At 36.8% G+C, this 17724-nt stretch overlaps 1 protein-coding gene across 2 annotated transcripts in view; it reads right to left on the bottom strand.

The window, feature by feature from the left end:
- Positions 1 to 2781: 2781 nt before the first annotated feature.
- dagla (diacylglycerol lipase, alpha) overlaps positions 2782 to 17724 on the bottom strand; it is a 49096-nt gene continuing 34153 nt past the window's right edge. The window contains exons 17-20 of one of the 2 annotated variants that reach the window (XM_079802111.1): positions 13903 to 14111; positions 12649 to 12775; positions 6859 to 7022; positions 2782 to 5895 (exon numbers count right to left, since the gene is read on the bottom strand). In XM_079802111.1, coding sequence (XP_079658237.1) covers positions 4770 to 5895; positions 6859 to 7022; positions 12649 to 12775; positions 13903 to 14111 — 1626 coding nt within the window. In that variant the 3' untranslated portion in view covers positions 2782 to 4769. Of the gene's footprint in view, positions 5896 to 6858; positions 7023 to 7541; positions 9924 to 12648; positions 12776 to 13902; positions 14112 to 17724 lie in introns of those variants that run through there. The other variant, XM_079802112.1, reaches the window with a different exon arrangement.

Raw genomic sequence — 17724 nt, 5'->3', positions numbered from 1 at the left:
GTATTACCAACAGTAACCTTGGAAACGGTGGTCCCAGCTCTTTTCAGGTCATTGACCAGCTCCTCCTGTGTAGTTCTGGGCTGATTTCTCACCTTTCTTAGGATCATTGAGACCCCACGAGGTGAGATCTTGCATGGAGCCCCAGTCCGAGGGAGATTGACAGTCATGTTTAGCTTCTTCCATTTTGTAATGATTGCTCCAACAGTGGACCTTTTTTCACCAAGCTGCTTGGCAATTTCCCCGTAGCCCTTTCCAACCTTGTGGAGGTGTACAATTTTGTCTCTAGTGTCTTTGGACAGCTCTTTGGTCTTGGCCATGTTAGTAGTTGGATTCTTACTGATTGTATGGGGTGGACAGGTTTCTTTATGCAGCTAACGACCTCAAACAGGTGCATCTAGTTTAGGATAATAAATGGAGTGGAGGTGGACATTTTAAAGGCAGACTAACAGGTCTTTGAGGGTCAGAATTCTAGCTGATAGACAGGTGTTCAAATACTTATTTGCAGCTGTATCATACAAATAAATAGTTTAAAAAATCATACATTGTGATTTCTGGATTTTTTTTTTTAGATTATGTCTCTCACAGTGGACATGCACCTACGATGACAATTTCAGACCCCTCCATGATTTCTAAGTGGGAGAACTTGCAAAATAGCAGGGTGTTCAAATACTTATTTTCCTCACTGTATGTAATTGCTTCCTTAACCATGACCATTGTATAATGAGCATTTGATGAATTGCCTCCTTATATTTAATTTTGTATAACTGTATTTACATATGCATTTGTTTTTATTATTATTATTTATTTATTTTTGTATTCCATCCATTTGTCTTTATGCTGTCATCCATTGTTATTGTAACCTACTTAATTATTCAATAATTATTTGAAATGTACTTGAATTATCTGATTTGTTCCAATAATAAATAATAATAATAATAATGCATACTCTAATTCTTTTCCTGAGCCAGCAGACAGTAAAAAGTTTATCAGTAAAATTTTATTAATAAAAAGTAAAAAATTACCCATTTTATTGAAATGTTCAGTTCTGTGTATAGTCTCTTTTACTACAATAATTTATTTAAAAATCTAAATTGTGGTCCTTCATGCGGCAAAAATATTTTATGACTAATATATTATACAAGAAGTATCTTTGAAACGAATTAATACATTTTACCTTGTCGAACATTTCATGAAGAAATATCAAACTGATATTGATGCAAGATGTTCATTTTGCCAAATTCACACATAAACTGTCATTCATTTATTTTGGGCCTGACATAGGCTACTGAACACATTTGGTTTTAATGTATAAATGTAAAAGTATTAATGGCGCTGAAGAATAGAGTGCTATCGAGGAGGATGCAGACTCTTAACCTGTGGGAAAGGAAACATTATAGTGTTATCAATGGCCACAGAAAAACAATCAGATTTTGTCAGAATAGATTTTGTGCCTACAAGCAGAGCTGGGTAGTAAATGAGCATGTATGCAGGTACGATTCTTAATACCGCCAGGAAATGACTGAGGTGCCCTCAAGTAAGGCACCTCCCCGGGCGGGCGCCACAGCAAAAATGGCTGTCCACGATTTGCAGGTCCTAATGTGTGCTCACTAACTTGGATGGGTTATAAGACAAATTCCAAGTATGGTTACCAAACTTGGTCTTCACTAAACAATAATAAAATTAAGCCAATAATAAAACGGTCACGGTTCTCTGATGTCGGATAAATGGTCACATGGCATGTAAACAAATATGTTTAAATATATATATATTTTTTAAATGTTTTATTTTGGTTGTTTTTTTTAAAATTATTTATTGATTATATTTATTATTTATTAATTACAATTTAATTACTTAATAGCTTTTCATTAAACACACACAACCCCCTTGAAGTTCCTTCACGAACCCCATGGGAAACCGACGTAATGCCATATTTAATGCACTTCATGTTGCTGATAACAAAGAATGGAATATATTTCCTTTGTCTTTGTATTTTTATATCAATATGGTACAAGGTTATCCTATTCAAATCAATGATAAACGAGTCAGATGAAAAGTAATCTAAAAAGTAATCAAGTAGTCAGAATACATTACCTAAACTGAGTCATTTAGATTACATTACTAACTACAATTTTTGTCATGTAATTTGGAATCAGTACGATTTGTAAGTAATCTACCCAGCACTGCCTACAAGGAGGACTTCAGTTTTACCGCTATTGAGTTTTCGAAAATTTGCTCAAAAGACAATTTTTAATTTCAGCAAAACAGCTGGACAGAGCTGGGAGTCATCAATGAAAATGGATATCATATTTACTTATAAATATACCTAGGCAGAAGTAAGTAAATAATGAATAGAAGAGGGCCCAAGACAGAACCCTGAGGAACACCAGTGGTAACTTCAGATGATTTGGATTGGAAATTTTGGAAATTGAACGAACTGAGTGCGACCAGAGAGATCTGAACCAAGACAGGGGGGTGCCAGTAACAAATGGTCAGTGAAAGGAAGCGCTTAACCTACAGGATTAATATAGTAGATGTTTATATTCTTATATTTCTCGTAATTCGAGAAAGAAATTACGAAAAAGTCCAGATAATGAGGAATATTTTTTTATTTTTTAGGGAAAAAGTCAGCTGGGACACTGTGCTTATGGCCCTTAATTTGTCATTTTTTTAGTAAATTAATCAATTTTGTATTGCCATTATCTAGTAAACTTTAAGTTAACTAGTGTCAAGCAGAAACCCTGTCGAGTGTCAATGACAGCTTAATAAAGACAAAGTCAGTCTGAGATCCATATGTTTTATTCTATTACAGGCAGGGCAGTGTAAGTGTGTGCATTTAAATACATTCTCATTCTTAAAAGTTAAAAGACTGGCAGGGTATAGTGACAAACATGAAAAGAGTTCTCTTTTCTTTTCTTTTTCTTTTTTTAAGAATGATGGTTCAATCTTTATATATTTTTTGAAGTAAACATATGGCCACAGTATCAGAGTTTTGTTCCTGAATAGTCATAATTCTTCTCTATTTATAATTTATACTATAGATATATCAATATAACTATACATTTGTGATAAAGTCATCACTATGGTACATGATAGAGCTTTTTTTTTATTGATAAGTCCCATTGATTTTATATCTATTTTTTTAACACAACAACTGGAAACAAGACAGTATTTACACTCACGTGAAAAGGCAGTGCTCTACACAACTTTTTTGTGAAAAAGTACAGCAGTCACAGTTTATAAAGTAATGAGTTATTAAGTAAAGCAGCAATTAGAGAACAGGAAAATAAGTACTGAATATGCCAGGCTTTTGATCATTTATATTACATTTACATCATAAAAAAGGCTAAATTAGCAAAAAGCAAGAACTGAACCGATAACCATAGAACAAATTATCACATGCGATCGAAGCATGGGAACTGTGCTATAAAACATTTTTTAAACAACCAATAGCATACAAAATAAAATACTTGTGAAACCATTGCGACAAACCGCTGTACTTTTTCACACAACCACCCAAAAACTCAAACACTTCATCCTGAAACGATATATAAAAAGCAAGTCTAAGTTATTAAAATATTTTGCCGTTGAGATAAACCACTATTTATTGTAATACAGCAACAACAGTAGAAATGATTTTTAAAAAAAGCAGATGAGAAGAAATCTCTCTATGCTTATTTTGCTACTGATTGCACTCCATACCCATACTGAATGAGACCGAATGAGACTCTCATTTTTTTTTGCACATGTACTGCATCGCAGATTCAGGCAAACCATTTAAAGGGCGCTTTTTGTGACTGGTGCACGTCCTGTACCATTCAACTCTTCCTGATGTCATTTGCATTTATGGGCAGTGGTTTGTAAAAATAAATAATAGTAATTATCATTATATATTAATTTCACAGATTCAAACATTTGACTTGTATGAAGTTGGCTTTTTGGCAATCGGGTGAAAAAAAATGATATAAAACTTGCATGCGTAAATTCAAGTGGATTTATGTAAATTAGGAGATGACAAAAGTTAGCAAAATGAAACGTTTTACACGAGCATACAGTATTTTCTCATGCACATTGAGAACTCATAGATGTCCATCAACCATCAGTGCCACCAATTACACATACTCAGCAGGACATTCCACACAATCTTCAATAAAAAAATGAAAAGGTAGAATCCAATAAAACATTATTATCCTTTGCCTGAGACATCTTTGTCCCATTCTTCATTCTTGAAAGTCCTGAGGAAATGTACCCCACAGCTTGGTATGTGCTCCCCTCCCTGTAACTTAGTCTTGCCTTTTTGCCTATTCCAGCTCTTCCCTTATATGGAACTGCCAACCTTTGTGATAGCTTGGGTGTTCTGTGGTGTCTATGTAAACATTACCGTAACATTAGTTACAATGTGAACGTATGGTCGTTGTGCAAGCTTCTTTATATGCTAGCAACATCTTTCGTGTTCAGAGGAGCCTCTCAGCCCCTAATGTGTTGTAGGCAGAAATTAGGACACTTCATAATGGTGATGAACAAGACACAATGCATTCAGCAAAGACATGTCTTACAATAGTACAAAATGAGGTCTTCTGTTCTTGATGAATCCTTTACGGTCCATAAGTCTGGAAGTCTTGGACTGGCCGCGTTGCTACGCATGCACGTTTCTACAATCGATTCAGAAAGAGCAAAGCAAGTGGTCCCACTGAGTGTCGGGAAAGGGAACCGTGGGGTAACTGTAGGGTAAAATAAATAAACAGTATGCGTTGAGGTTTGAGAGTGGGCCACTACACAATAGACGACAATGCAGTTTCCTTGGGGTTGGGACTGGCAACGGAAGTTCGTAGCATTGACGTATGGTTGGTGGGTAGTGCTCCATCAGCAGGAGAGAAATCGTTGAGTTCTCCGGAGGATGAGAGTGGGAAGGATGGAGAAAGAGAGATGCCGGAGGAAGGGTCGGCCGAGCCGGCAAAGGTACGAGGGGGCTTGGGAACCAAGTTGGGCTCTAGAGTTGCTCTGGCCAGTAGTTGCCTGTCCTTGTCTGCATTTTTCCCGTGCTGATCCGATTGGTGTCCTTCCGCCTGACTGTAAGATCCCCGTCCAGACTCGGACTCTGCATCGGACAGCTCGAGAGGTGGAGAGCTGCTGCCATCGAGCCTAAACAGAGAGTCCAGGTATTGGGCGAACTCCAGGACCGCCTGACTGGGAGTGCCATTGGACAGTGGTGAAACTGATGGAAGAGTCTCGGACCGGCCACTCTCAAGCTCGACTTTGACTTCTTCCTCTTCAAGCTCTCTATCCTTGGGCATTTCGCTGAGCTTTTCTGGTGTAGAACTAGTCCAAGGTGCTACAGGGCAGAATTCTTGTCTGTTACGAACAACTGGTGGCTGGTAAGCCACAGGTGTTTCTGAAGACCGCCGTAAGTTCTTGCCCTGGCTTGTCGACTGATCTACGGTAATTTGTCCAAGCGAGTGTGAAGAGAAGTGCCTGCCGTTGCGTCTGTTGGCAGGGAAATGATTGGCGTCGTTGGAGGGTACTTCCAGTTCCGGAGGAGTAGGGCAGTACGGGCCGGCTTCCCCCAGCTCAAGGTCTACTGCGCTCTGGCTCAAGCCGTCTGCGGCCAGCAGCTCTGTGCGGGAGCTCAGTGAAGGATTCTCTTCTGGGATGGGAGCATCCAAGGGGAAAGGTAGACTCCCCAGACAGGGTGAGCCCCTCAGGGCGGCAGATGATCGCCGGGAGTCCAAGCTGTAGACAGATTCAGCGTCAGATAGACTTTCCATGATGGCCAGGGGGGCTTTTCGCTCCCGCAGCTCCACAGCCAATCGCTCACGGGCTCCGGTGAGCACCACAGGCACAGGAGGAGGCGGACACTCCGAGAAGCCATCCAGTGAGATCTCAGAGCGGGCACAGGAACTACAGGAGGACAGGAAGTGGGCACAGGAGTAGAGTAGCATGTGGAAAAAATAAACAGACAGCATGGAGGGGGAAGAGAAGTTTGAAGACAAATAAAATGGGGCAGTAAAAAAAAGGTTTGATGAAAAAAAAAAAAGGAAAATAGGAGAAAAAAATCCATAAGTATTACAATATTTAAAAGATGACATAAATAGAGGGAAAATAACAAGTGTTATGAGAGACAAAAAACCCATAAAAATATGGATAAAAATTCAACATATCCAAAATGATATAAAATAATATGTAAATAGTATATATATAATTATATGTAAAAATCACATAATTATATGGTTTACAATTATTTATATCAAATTAATCAATTTTAATTAACAATATAAATTAATAAATTATATATATATATATATATATATATATATATATATATATATATATATATATATATATATATATATATATATATATATTATATATATATATATATATATATATATATATATATATATATATAGATAGATAGATAGATAGATAGATAGATGATAGAGAGAGAGAGAGAGAGAGAGAGATAGAGAGAGATGACAAATAATATAGAGTAAATAAAAATGTGTGGTGTAAGGGAAAAAAAAAATAATAATAATTAAAAAAATTAAGCAGAGATCAGGGGAAAGAAGGGAAAAATCAGAAAGAGGGGAAGAAAGGGAGGATTATGGTTAGGCAACACTAATGTGACTAACGTCTAGGCTGTGCTGTTCTACTGAACCAGAGAGGACGAGGGGGGAACTGTATACTACCATACACAGTACCTCTGCAGTCAGCATGAGTAAGAAGGACAGGCAATAGTGTTAAAATCAAACGATGAGAAATGCTTAAAAACACCTAAAGAAAATCGACATTTATCACTCATTGGCATGGTCTGATTGGTCAGTCAGCTTGTTTCAAGCACCAATTGGCCCTTGCAGAACTCACCGGACACTACTGTTTCTACGGTGATGTGTGGCAGGCGTGGGTTGCGGTGAATTATTGGCATCGAGGAAGATCGTTTCTGGATTCAGGTCCACTTCTGTAGGACTAACCATTATCTTAGCAGCAGACAGTAAAGCTGTCTTCCCTTTATTATAGTTTTCCAACACCTACATGACAGAGAGAGAGAGAGAGAGATAGAACGCAAGTGTGAAGAAATAAAAACACAAATAAGAATAAAATGTACATGAATATATGAATAGACAAAAACAAGCAGGTCTCACAGCCTACTTGACATTGTGAAAAACAATATTTATATAAGTGTGCAAGGTACAGTATGCAAAGTGAAAATTTCAAGATATATATTTTGATTACATATTTATTAGTTGTCATATCAACATGCAGATTAAGCATAATTTTCTTTAAATAAAACACTAGTAAAATAATTGGTACACATACTAGGAAGATTCCATGCTGTAGATCTTCTTGTAAGCGCTCCTTAACAGTTTTTTTTCCCACTTTTTATTCTTGTTGTGAAATTGAAATTGAGACTAAAGCATGTCACAAATGTCTTATTTTACCCAAAATGTACTCACTTTACATAAGAATAATTCATCGTTTCAAATCAGCAAGGACAAAATTGAGTGGAAACAATCAAGGTAAAAAGTCCAATTACACAACCACAAGGTAATGATGCGGATTTCTTTATTAATATACGGAAACATACGAGTATGGATAAAGTTAGAGACAATAAATCACAAATATATTAGTAAATGGATTGCAATGAAATGCAATGGACGAAATGGTGTAAAACAAACAATGATGTACAAGTACATGCAAAAAAACTAATAATACAAACCATATGCCACAAACGACAATACAGTAATTATACAATTACACAAAACCATTTACTTGAAATGAGCAATTATATAAACTTCAGTCAATTTGAGCCTTATAGTACAGGCCGTTAGATACAAATGTAAGTGTTAGCATATAATATAAAGCATCTTGAATGAACAATGAACTGCGTGTTAGGTCATTTTGGCACTAAATGACTGGTGAGTAAACATGATCTCTAGTCCAATGGTTAGCATTTTCTGCAGTAATTCACAGATTTCTCCCTAATATTAGAGGAAAAAAGTATTTCCACATTCTTCTATGGAACACAAAAGGAGATTTGAATCCAGGTCATACATTGCAAAAGCCTGTTCCTTTAAATGTACCCTCTGAGGCAAAACTACCACCACCAACACACAGGGTAAATAAACACTGATGCCCACCACAAGAACCGGGCTAAATCCACCTCCAAGAGTAAAACACAAAGCATAAAAGACGGTTCTTTTCCAAAGCACCCAGGTGAAAAACTCAAGGCACATGCGGAGGGACAGAAGCTGCAATGAAAATCCTGCTGCAAACTGCTGAAGCTTAAACCACACATCAAAACAGGAAGTTAAGAAAAACACAGACAGGGACAGAGAGACCAGGAACCTGCAGAAAGAAAGAGAACGACACCACAGATGCCCAAAGCTCGAGCTGACGGATGTTTCTGGTAGTGAGGAATATAGATAGATTATTAGCTGCAAAGGAAGAAGGCACATGCATTTGGTTGTACATTGTGTAAAATATACTACCGATAAAAAAATTTGGGTCTGTAAGCATTTTTAAATGTTTTTGAAAGAAGTCTCCTATGTGCTCAGCAAGGAGACATTTATTTAATCGAAAATACAGTAAAAAGAGCAATATTATGAATATTATACATTATTAAATTTAAAACAACATTTTAATTGAATCATTTTAAAATGTAATTTATTCCTGCGACGCAAAGCTGAATTTTCAGCATCATTACTCCAGTCTTCAGTGTCACATGATCCTTCAGAAACCATTCTACTATGCTGATTCAAGAAACTTTCCTTATTATTATCAATGTTGAAAACTGTTGTTGCTGCTTGATATTTTTGTGAAAACTCTGATGCATTTTTTAAATAGAATAGTTAGTTAAAATAGAAAGTTCAAAAGGGCAGAATTAATTTAAAATAGAAATCTTTTATATCATTATAAATGTCTTTACTGTCACTTTTGATCAATTTAATGTGCCTGCGCTGTATAAAAGTATGAATTTCTTTCTAAATAAATCTTACTGACCCCAAACTTTTGAGCGGTAGTGTATTTCAAAGGCTTGAGATATAACATGTTGCACTAGAAGTGGTCTCTTCAGATTGGGCAGTAGAGGAACTCAGTCTGTCCTGGGGAGAAGTTAAAGGTGTGTTATCAAAGATTGAGAGTTTTGTAAAACGGTTCTCCTTCGAGAGTTCAGCGGATGTGCCTTCACCCATTAGACCGGTTGAGGGGATCTCTGAAAAGACTGGATTTACACTGGTATTTAACAGGAACTCTTGTGAAGAAGTAAGATCTGATGTGTTTGGGAATAGAGTGCTACTCGTGGAAGCCATCTTATGGAATTGAGAGTGGGACTCAGGAACAGACACATCAGGGGAGGTATTTGACATTTTGGAAGATAAAAAGTCATCAAAGGGGATGGCTGAGTCTTGGACAGATGAGGGTATTTCTAATGTTGGCAAGTCCAACTTCATAGAAGTCAATGTAATGTTCAACGGGGCATCACATGCAACCGTTGAAGACTCAGGCTGAGATGTTGGTGTTTGTTCAAGGGCAAAAGAAATGTCTCCTGGCTTTGTATCTGACCTAATGGAAGATGTATCTATAGTAACAGACATTGTAGGTGATGGGATTGGAGTGAGAGTTCCTGTATTTTGAGTTTTTGATGTCTCAACAGCACTGCTGAAAGTTTCCATTACAAGACTGACAGTATTATCAAGTGATAAACCGTTCCTGTGAGTATCTGAACCTAGTGCTTGGAGAGAAACCGTTTCACTGGGATTTCGAGAAACAGAGTGTTTTTCTGGAAGCATAAAACATTCCTCTGAACGGAGAGGCGTAAGAGAGAGATCTGGGAGTGCATTAGGGACAGATACATGCGTTAGGATGCTAGTTCTCTGGCTTCCAAACTGTGCAGCAATCTGTTCTGAAACTAAATATGGGGTTTCCAGCACCTGTGAAAAAAAACCAACACATTACCATACAACAGACTTTCAATATGAACAAAAGAACATACATTCAGAAGAAAACAAAACAAGACAGAATGACAGCACAGTTTAAGAGCAACTACACTCTTAAAGGTTCCAAAAGTTTTTCTTGAGAACCTTTCATGTAACAGTTCTTAAAAGAACCACTTTCTTCTCAGTGTGTAGAACCATTTTCCAATATAAAGAACCTTTTGGAAAGTTTCCAAGGATGTTTAAGGTTGTTTTTTTCATGGAACCATTGATGGCAATAAAGAATCTTTATTTTTAAGAGTGTAGATTTGATGTAGCGATTTGAGATATTATTCCATTGTAGCAGTTATGCACCCAAAGTTTAATACTTAGGGTTAGGGACCGAACTGCCTTAGCAAGCACACCACAAAGAAGAAGAAACAGCTATGCCAGAGATGCACATGTAATTCCGATGACGACAGTTTCAGGGGGACAAATACAAATACAGACCTTTACGTACAGAAAAAAAACAGACAAAAGACACATTATGGCTTAGATGTTGCAACAGACCTGGAACACATATACCCGAAGTCCACTGAAGCATTACAAAAGCATTATAAGCAAATGATTCTTGAGCCAATAGTCACAAACCCAAAAGCCATTACAATAACCATGGCAGATCTGGGCACACCAGAATCCTTTGGTACTTATGTTATGCATTATGTTACAGGGCTGGGCAATATATACGTACACTACAGTTCAAAATGTTTCTTTTTTTGGAAAGAAAGTAATACATTTATTCAGCGAGGATGCAATGAATTGATCAAAAGTGACAGAATGATTTCTGAAGGATCATCCGACACTGAAGACTGGAGTAATGATGCTGAAAATTCAGCTTTACCATCACAGAATTTAATAACATTTGAAAATGCACTTATTTTAGTGATATTTTATAAACAATGAGCCATTCAGAGAGTTTTGAGTGATGCAAACTAATCACTGAATCAGATTTATGAATCAAATTATTAAAATGGACAGTCTAATTCATTTCACGGAAACTTATCAACTCCATTACTGATGTTTAAACGTAAGAATTATTAAAATATCTTGGTCTTAATGCTCTTATGATCACAGGCGTATGGAAGGATTGTGAAACTAGTCTATTAAGCTTTACACAATATTTATGACGGTGCCTTTTTATATCACCAGAAAATCATTGCATATATATTGCAAATATTCAAAATATTGTCCAGCCCTAGTGGGACATTCATGGTGGTTCTTAATATTGCATTAATTTATGTATAGATGCTGGATCCAGTGTTAAGGACAGTTCACACCAAGGATGATAACTATAACGATAACTATTACAATAACTATATTAGCACCAGCGGACTATTAGGACAGTAGACTATACATTGTCTACTGCTTCTAATAATGGCCCTTTTTACAAGATGTAAAATAAGTCTCTGATGTCCCCAGAGTGTGTATGTGAAGTTTTAGCTCAAAATACCCCACAGATCACTTTTATAGCATGTCAAAATTGTCACTTTTTGAGGGTAAGCAAAACGCGCCCTTTTTGTGTGTCCCTTTAAATGCAAATGAGCTGGTGCCCACGGCCCCCTTTCAAGAAGAGGGCGGGGCTTCAAGAGTTTAGCAGCTCCGTTAGCAGCTCAAGATGTTAACAGCTCCGATTACCTCATGCAGACACGCATCGAAAATGTCAGAAACGGTTCAGCCTTTTTCAAACCGAAATTCGACAATGATGGAGAGACTCAAGAAGAAGTGACAACATGTAGAATGCAACAGGATGTTTCTGAATGGTTAGTTGATGAATTTATGTAGCTGATGTGGAGTTAACTATCTTCAAGTCATTGATTATTATGTTCTGTCATGATAATCTATAAATCGCTCATGTGGGAACTGTTGTAAGATGCCTACTGAGCCAGAGAATATATGCAGCATGAAGATAGAACATGTATAGTTTAGGTTAATTATGGTTTTAACTTATGTTGTCATCTTCCTTTTATGACATGCTACTGCATTTGTGTTAGGTACTGTATTGCAATAAAAGCGAAAAGACGGATGCGACAGTTTGAGCAGACTCCCAAATGTGCTCTACTACAACAACTCTTCCTCTTCTCAACATGGCCTCACCCCCTTTGTTGCATGTTCCTGGGGGCAGGTTTTATGTAAATTCTATGTAAATTTTAGGGTTCAACTAACCCGTGAATAAGCTTGTTGTAGTCCCTACCAGCCGTTTGCTGTAGTTCTTGAAAAGCGATTTTCATCTCCCTTTGCTTTGAACTTTGAGTATCGTAACTTTGCAGATGTTGTTTATGCTCAAACAGCAACATTACACACTAACTAAAGTAATAAACAGGTGAAATCAAAATCAACCACCCCTTTAAATGCTCGAGTTCTTTTAAAGCAGGTTGGATTCTTATTGGTTGTCAATGTTTGTATCGTTCATCAGCTGCAAAAAGTCATTCTAAAAAGTGATTCCAACGATATTGTTTCTCTGTCATTATCATTACAGTTGTGGTGCGGACTCTAATATTACTTAGAATGATTTTTAGAATGATATCTTTATTGTTGTAGTTATCGTCCTTGGTGTGAACGGGCCTTTACTCAGATTTGCCCAGAATGGAATTTCATCAGCTACCCAATCACTGACTTTGCATTTTGAAAGAGTTAGACAGATAAGCGAGCACACATATGCGTGAACACACACAAACACACACACCTTGTTGAGGCCATCCATCACCACATGGGGCATGTGTTCATTCAGCATGGCTGGAGAAATGATGACCTCATCAAAGGCCTTGTTATCCCCCCACAGAGCAGAGTAAGTGGGCTCTTCCTGACCACAACTACAGACAAGGTGAGAGAAACATGGTAAGAGAAATCTCAAACTAAAAATAACTCTGTACAGACACTTGCACAACTTTGACTCACATTCAGATTTCATTATTGAAAATGACAGTGTTCATAACTTGAAATAAAATAGTCCCAGACTTCATAGAGGCACAAAATAGAATTGAAAAATGTCAAAGAACATATGACAAATAAAGGAAGACATTAGATTTAATTTTTTATACATCGTCTTTGTAAAGAACGAGACACTGTAAACTGCAAATGAAATGTTTCACAAATTGAGGAAATATTGATCATTTGATTGTCAGGGTTCCCACTCTTTTTCAGAGATCATTTTCCAGGACATTTCAAATAAAAGACAAGGATCATAGATTCACAACCTAAAGTAATATATTCCTCTTTCCAGAAGTCTTAAAAACCTGTATAGTTTGTTTTAATATACTATATTATTGACAGCATTCAGTCATTGGACTTTATGGTCTTTTCCTTTTTGTAAAGCACACTTTCAATATTCATCTTAAATTATGTTATAAAGTATTCATAATACATTAAAGCTACACTGTGTGATATTTTCATCAACGTGGCGACCTGCATTTGAACCCCTCACACGTATGTATTTTCAATGGCATATTATAAACTTACGAGAATACGTTATTACTTGAAAGAAGTAAATATACATTAATGAGCACATATATTTTTGAAAGAACTAAGTGTTTTTAGCTAAGAATAAACTAAAAAAGTTACACAGTGTAGCTTTAATAAACAATTGCACTACTATTCAAAAGTTTGAGGTCAGTAAGATTTGTTTTTTAAATAAAAAATGTTATTCAGCAAGGTCACATTCAATTGATCAATAGTCAAAGGAAAGACAATAATAATGTTACAGAATATTTATATCAAAGAACCATGAAAACAATAATAATAAACGTTTCTTGAGCAGCAAATCAGCATATTAGAATAATTTCTGAAGGATCATGTGACACTGAAGACTGGAGGAATGATGCTGAAAATTCAGATTTGCCATCAGAGGAATAAATAACATTTGCAAATAAATTAATATTTAAAGCGCAGATGCCCATTGCCTTAATCCATTAATCCATACACTTTACTTCCTCACACTCACCACATCTCGGGCGGGTGGTTGTGCACCACATGAATGACTCGTCCCGGTGGATACAGCGGTGTGGAGGCTGATAGGGCGAGACTCAGGTCACTGGGGTGCAGACACAGGCGAGAGTTAGAGGGGGTCACACCCTGAGAAACAAGGGCTTCGTCATCCAGAGGCAACTCTGATTTAGGGATGCACTTTGTACCCCCAGCAATGATCCGCCACTGATGGAAACAGAAAGAGAGAAACATACAGGCTCTGTTCCAAAACCTAGTGAGCTGCCTACGCAGGCAGCATTTCAAATCATCAGTTCCTGCTGAGAGCAGATAACCATCTCATGTCTCACTTTTTGACAGCCTCTGATTAGTTTTGGCCTTAATATGAAGTACCTCCAGCACAGTTGGCTTGTTAAAGGGATAGTTCACCCAAAAATGAAAATTAGCCCAAGATCTACTCACCCTCAAGTCATCCTAGGTGTATATGACATTCTTCTTTCAGACAAATAAAATCGGATTATATTAAAAAAAGTCCTGACTAATCCACGCTTCGGCCGAAACTTTACTTTATAAAGTTTTAAATATGGTTATTTTTCTTACACAAATGCATTGATTCGCTTCAGAAGGCCTTTATTAACCCCCCGGAGCCGTGTGGAGCATGTTATTTGACGGACAGATGCATATTTTTTATGGCAACAATACTGCTATTATAAAGCTTGGATTAGCCAGGACTTTTCTAATATAACTTATTCGTCTGAAAGAAGAATGTCATATACACCTAGGATGACTTGAGGGTGAGTAGATCTTGGGCTAATTTTCATTTTTGGGTGAACGATCCCTTTAACAAGCCAACTGTGCTGGAGGTACTTCATATTAAGGCCAAAACTAATCAGAGGCTGTCAAAAAGTGAGACATGAGACATGGTTCACGATGCAAGTTGCATTAATCTGACAATGAAGGTGTGGACACGTTTATTTCTTACATGCATCATCTCAGCTGCACAATGCAAGGTTACACTTCATTGCAACAGTCCACTTTGGACATACTAGTAACTACAAGTACCTAACTTTCAAACTACATGTCATCTAACTCATTAATTTGAAACTGCATGTCAACCGACTCTCACGAGAGTATTAGTAGACTGTTAGGTTCGGGTTCGGGTTAGGAGAATAAATTGACATGTACTTGCAAAGTTACTTATATTCAGTAGAATAGTCTGTTGGGGGAGCATCAAAATAAAGTGACAGTCTACTAACTAATGACTGATAGTTGACATGTAATTGCAAAGTTACTTGCAGTTAGTAGAATGTCTAAAGTGGATAATCAAAATAAAGTGTTACCCAGTGCAGTATTGGATTTGATAGAAACAGCAAAAACCAATGAAGCTGTGCGGTGAATGTGGAGTTTTACTAAGTAACTACTTTTTCGGATTTTAATTTCAACATTTACTAATACATTAATGAAATCAATAGTTGTATCTGTTAATATTACTTAATAGACCAGAGCTAACATGAACTAAAAATAAACAGTGGTTTTTTTTTATCAACTACTGTTTACAAAGATTAATAAATACTCTAACAAATGTATTGCTCATTGTTTATTAATGTTAATGCATTAACGGCTGTTAACTCTTGAGACCTTATTGTAAAGTGTTACCAGTTAAGCCATGCAAGCTCTAATAGAGAGTACACTTCCATTAAAACGTTTGGGGTCAGTAAAAAAAATAAAAAAAAATAATAATTCATTCTTTTATCAAGGGTGCATTAAATTGATCAAAAGTGACAGTAAATACATTTGTAATAATATTACAAAAGATTTCTTATTTTTTAAAAATGCTGTTCTTTTGAACTTTCTATTCATCAAAGAATTCGGAATAAAATGTATCATAATGCAGCACAGCGTTTTTCAAAATTGATAATAAGAAAATGTCTTGAGCTGCAAATCGAATGATTTCTGAAGGATCATGTGACACTGAAGACTCGTGTAAAATTATGCTAAAAATCCAGCTTTGAACATAGAAATAAATCAGATTTTTAAATATATTATAATATAAAAAAGTTATTTTAAATTGTAATATTTCACAATATCACAGTTTTCACAGTATTTTTGATCAAATAAATGCAGGCTTGATGAGCATAAGAGACTTCTCTACTATCAATCCTAAACCTTTGAACAGTAGTGTATTTTTTAACTGCAGAAAGTAAACACCAAATGTGAGGCTCGAAGCCACAACCTTGAGAATAAGAGTTCCACTAACTGAACTAGAATAGATTCATAATTCATAAAACCCCCCACAGCTGCGGTTATAATTAGTAACATAACAATTTATCTTTTACTTTATTTGCCCAGAGGAAAAGGGCATGGGGACAGCACAACGTGACAGATATAATGAGGGCAGTTAATTACTGGCACAATTCAATAATAACAAATGCTACTGTTCCAGCACCCACATACATGAACTCTCTAGAATGCTTGATTTTGATTGGTCAGTCTACATTCTGCAGCCAAATGTTATTTTAGAATGACGCTAAACTGCATAATCGACCGCTGTCACAGGCAAATGATTTCCTGCACAGCTGTGCTAGTTTCAATTCACTTCACGCTTCACATCTTTCCTCTCACATAATAAAATTATTTCAACTCAAATGAACTTCCATTTATTTAAGAGCTGGTCAAAATAAACCACTTCTTGTTAGGGTTGTGATCTTATTTATGATCTGAAATCATAATCTCCACCAGAGTGCACTTCTCCTGACTCCTGGGCTCTCTCATCATGAATTTCAATTCCCATAACCCATTGCTTGGATTCATTATGTTGTGATTAGGTTCAGCTGTGAGTCATTAGCTTGTTAAGCCCAGCCTATAAAAGCCCCGGCTGAATCCGAAATCGGCCCCTAAACCCTCATTTACTATTCCCTACGTTAGTCCACTAATATAGTTCACTTGAAGGAGTGAATGAAAACGAGTGCGTGAAGTCGGACAGCTGGTGTGTGTACATGGGCTGTACACTCGTTATTGCCGTGCAATGTGGGATTGAATGAGAGCACTCAATAACGTCCACTATGGTTTCGGACACCACTACAAATGGCCTCAAATAATGCCCTATTTCAGGGTATAGGGGGCGATTTCGGATTCAGCCCCTGTGGTTTCACTCTTTCTTTGCAAAGTCTTGTTTGTGTCACCACTGCATTTCTGAGCGCTCTTTCTAATTCAACAGTGTAATGGTTCTGACTTTCTGCTTTCCTGGATTTCCCCATTTGCCTGTGTTTTCTGTCCTGTTATTGTCTGCCCCTGTTATTGGTTTTGACCCTTGTGAAGCATTCGAAACGTCACACGCTGGCGAAGCCTATTGGTCAAAACAATGTAAATGCAACATGCATAAAAAACTTTTACAAACCCATTGCAAATGTTTTATTGAAAGTAAAATCTATAAAACTGTGTAATGTGTTCTTTTATCAATCTTCAGGGCTTGTTTAATTTTTTCCATGGATGGCTCAGCTAAACTGGCCAATTAGAAACTATTAACTACTATTATTCCTTTTAATTATACAAATGTCTCATTAAAACATGTATAAAATGAATCAGAGAACAGGTAAAAACCACAGACACTCCCCAGTGGTGAACCATTAAAGGGTTAGTTAAAATTACCCCATGGTTTACTCGCCCTCAAGTCATCCTAGGTGTATATGACATTTTTCTTTCAGACGAATACAATCAGTTATATTAAAACGCATCACTTCGCTTCAGAAGGCCTTTATTAACCCCCCGGAACCGTGTGGAGCAGTTTTATGATGGATAAATGCACTTTTATGGACTTCAAAACAGAACTTCCCATTCACTG

This window comes from Gobio gobio (assembly GCF_949357685.1).
Source record: "Gobio gobio genome assembly, chromosome: 2".
Classification (NCBI taxonomy): Eukaryota; Metazoa; Chordata; class Actinopteri; order Cypriniformes; family Gobionidae; genus Gobio; species Gobio gobio.
Note: the sequence above shows the minus strand (reverse complement) of the source record. Positions and strands in the feature narration are given on the sequence as shown.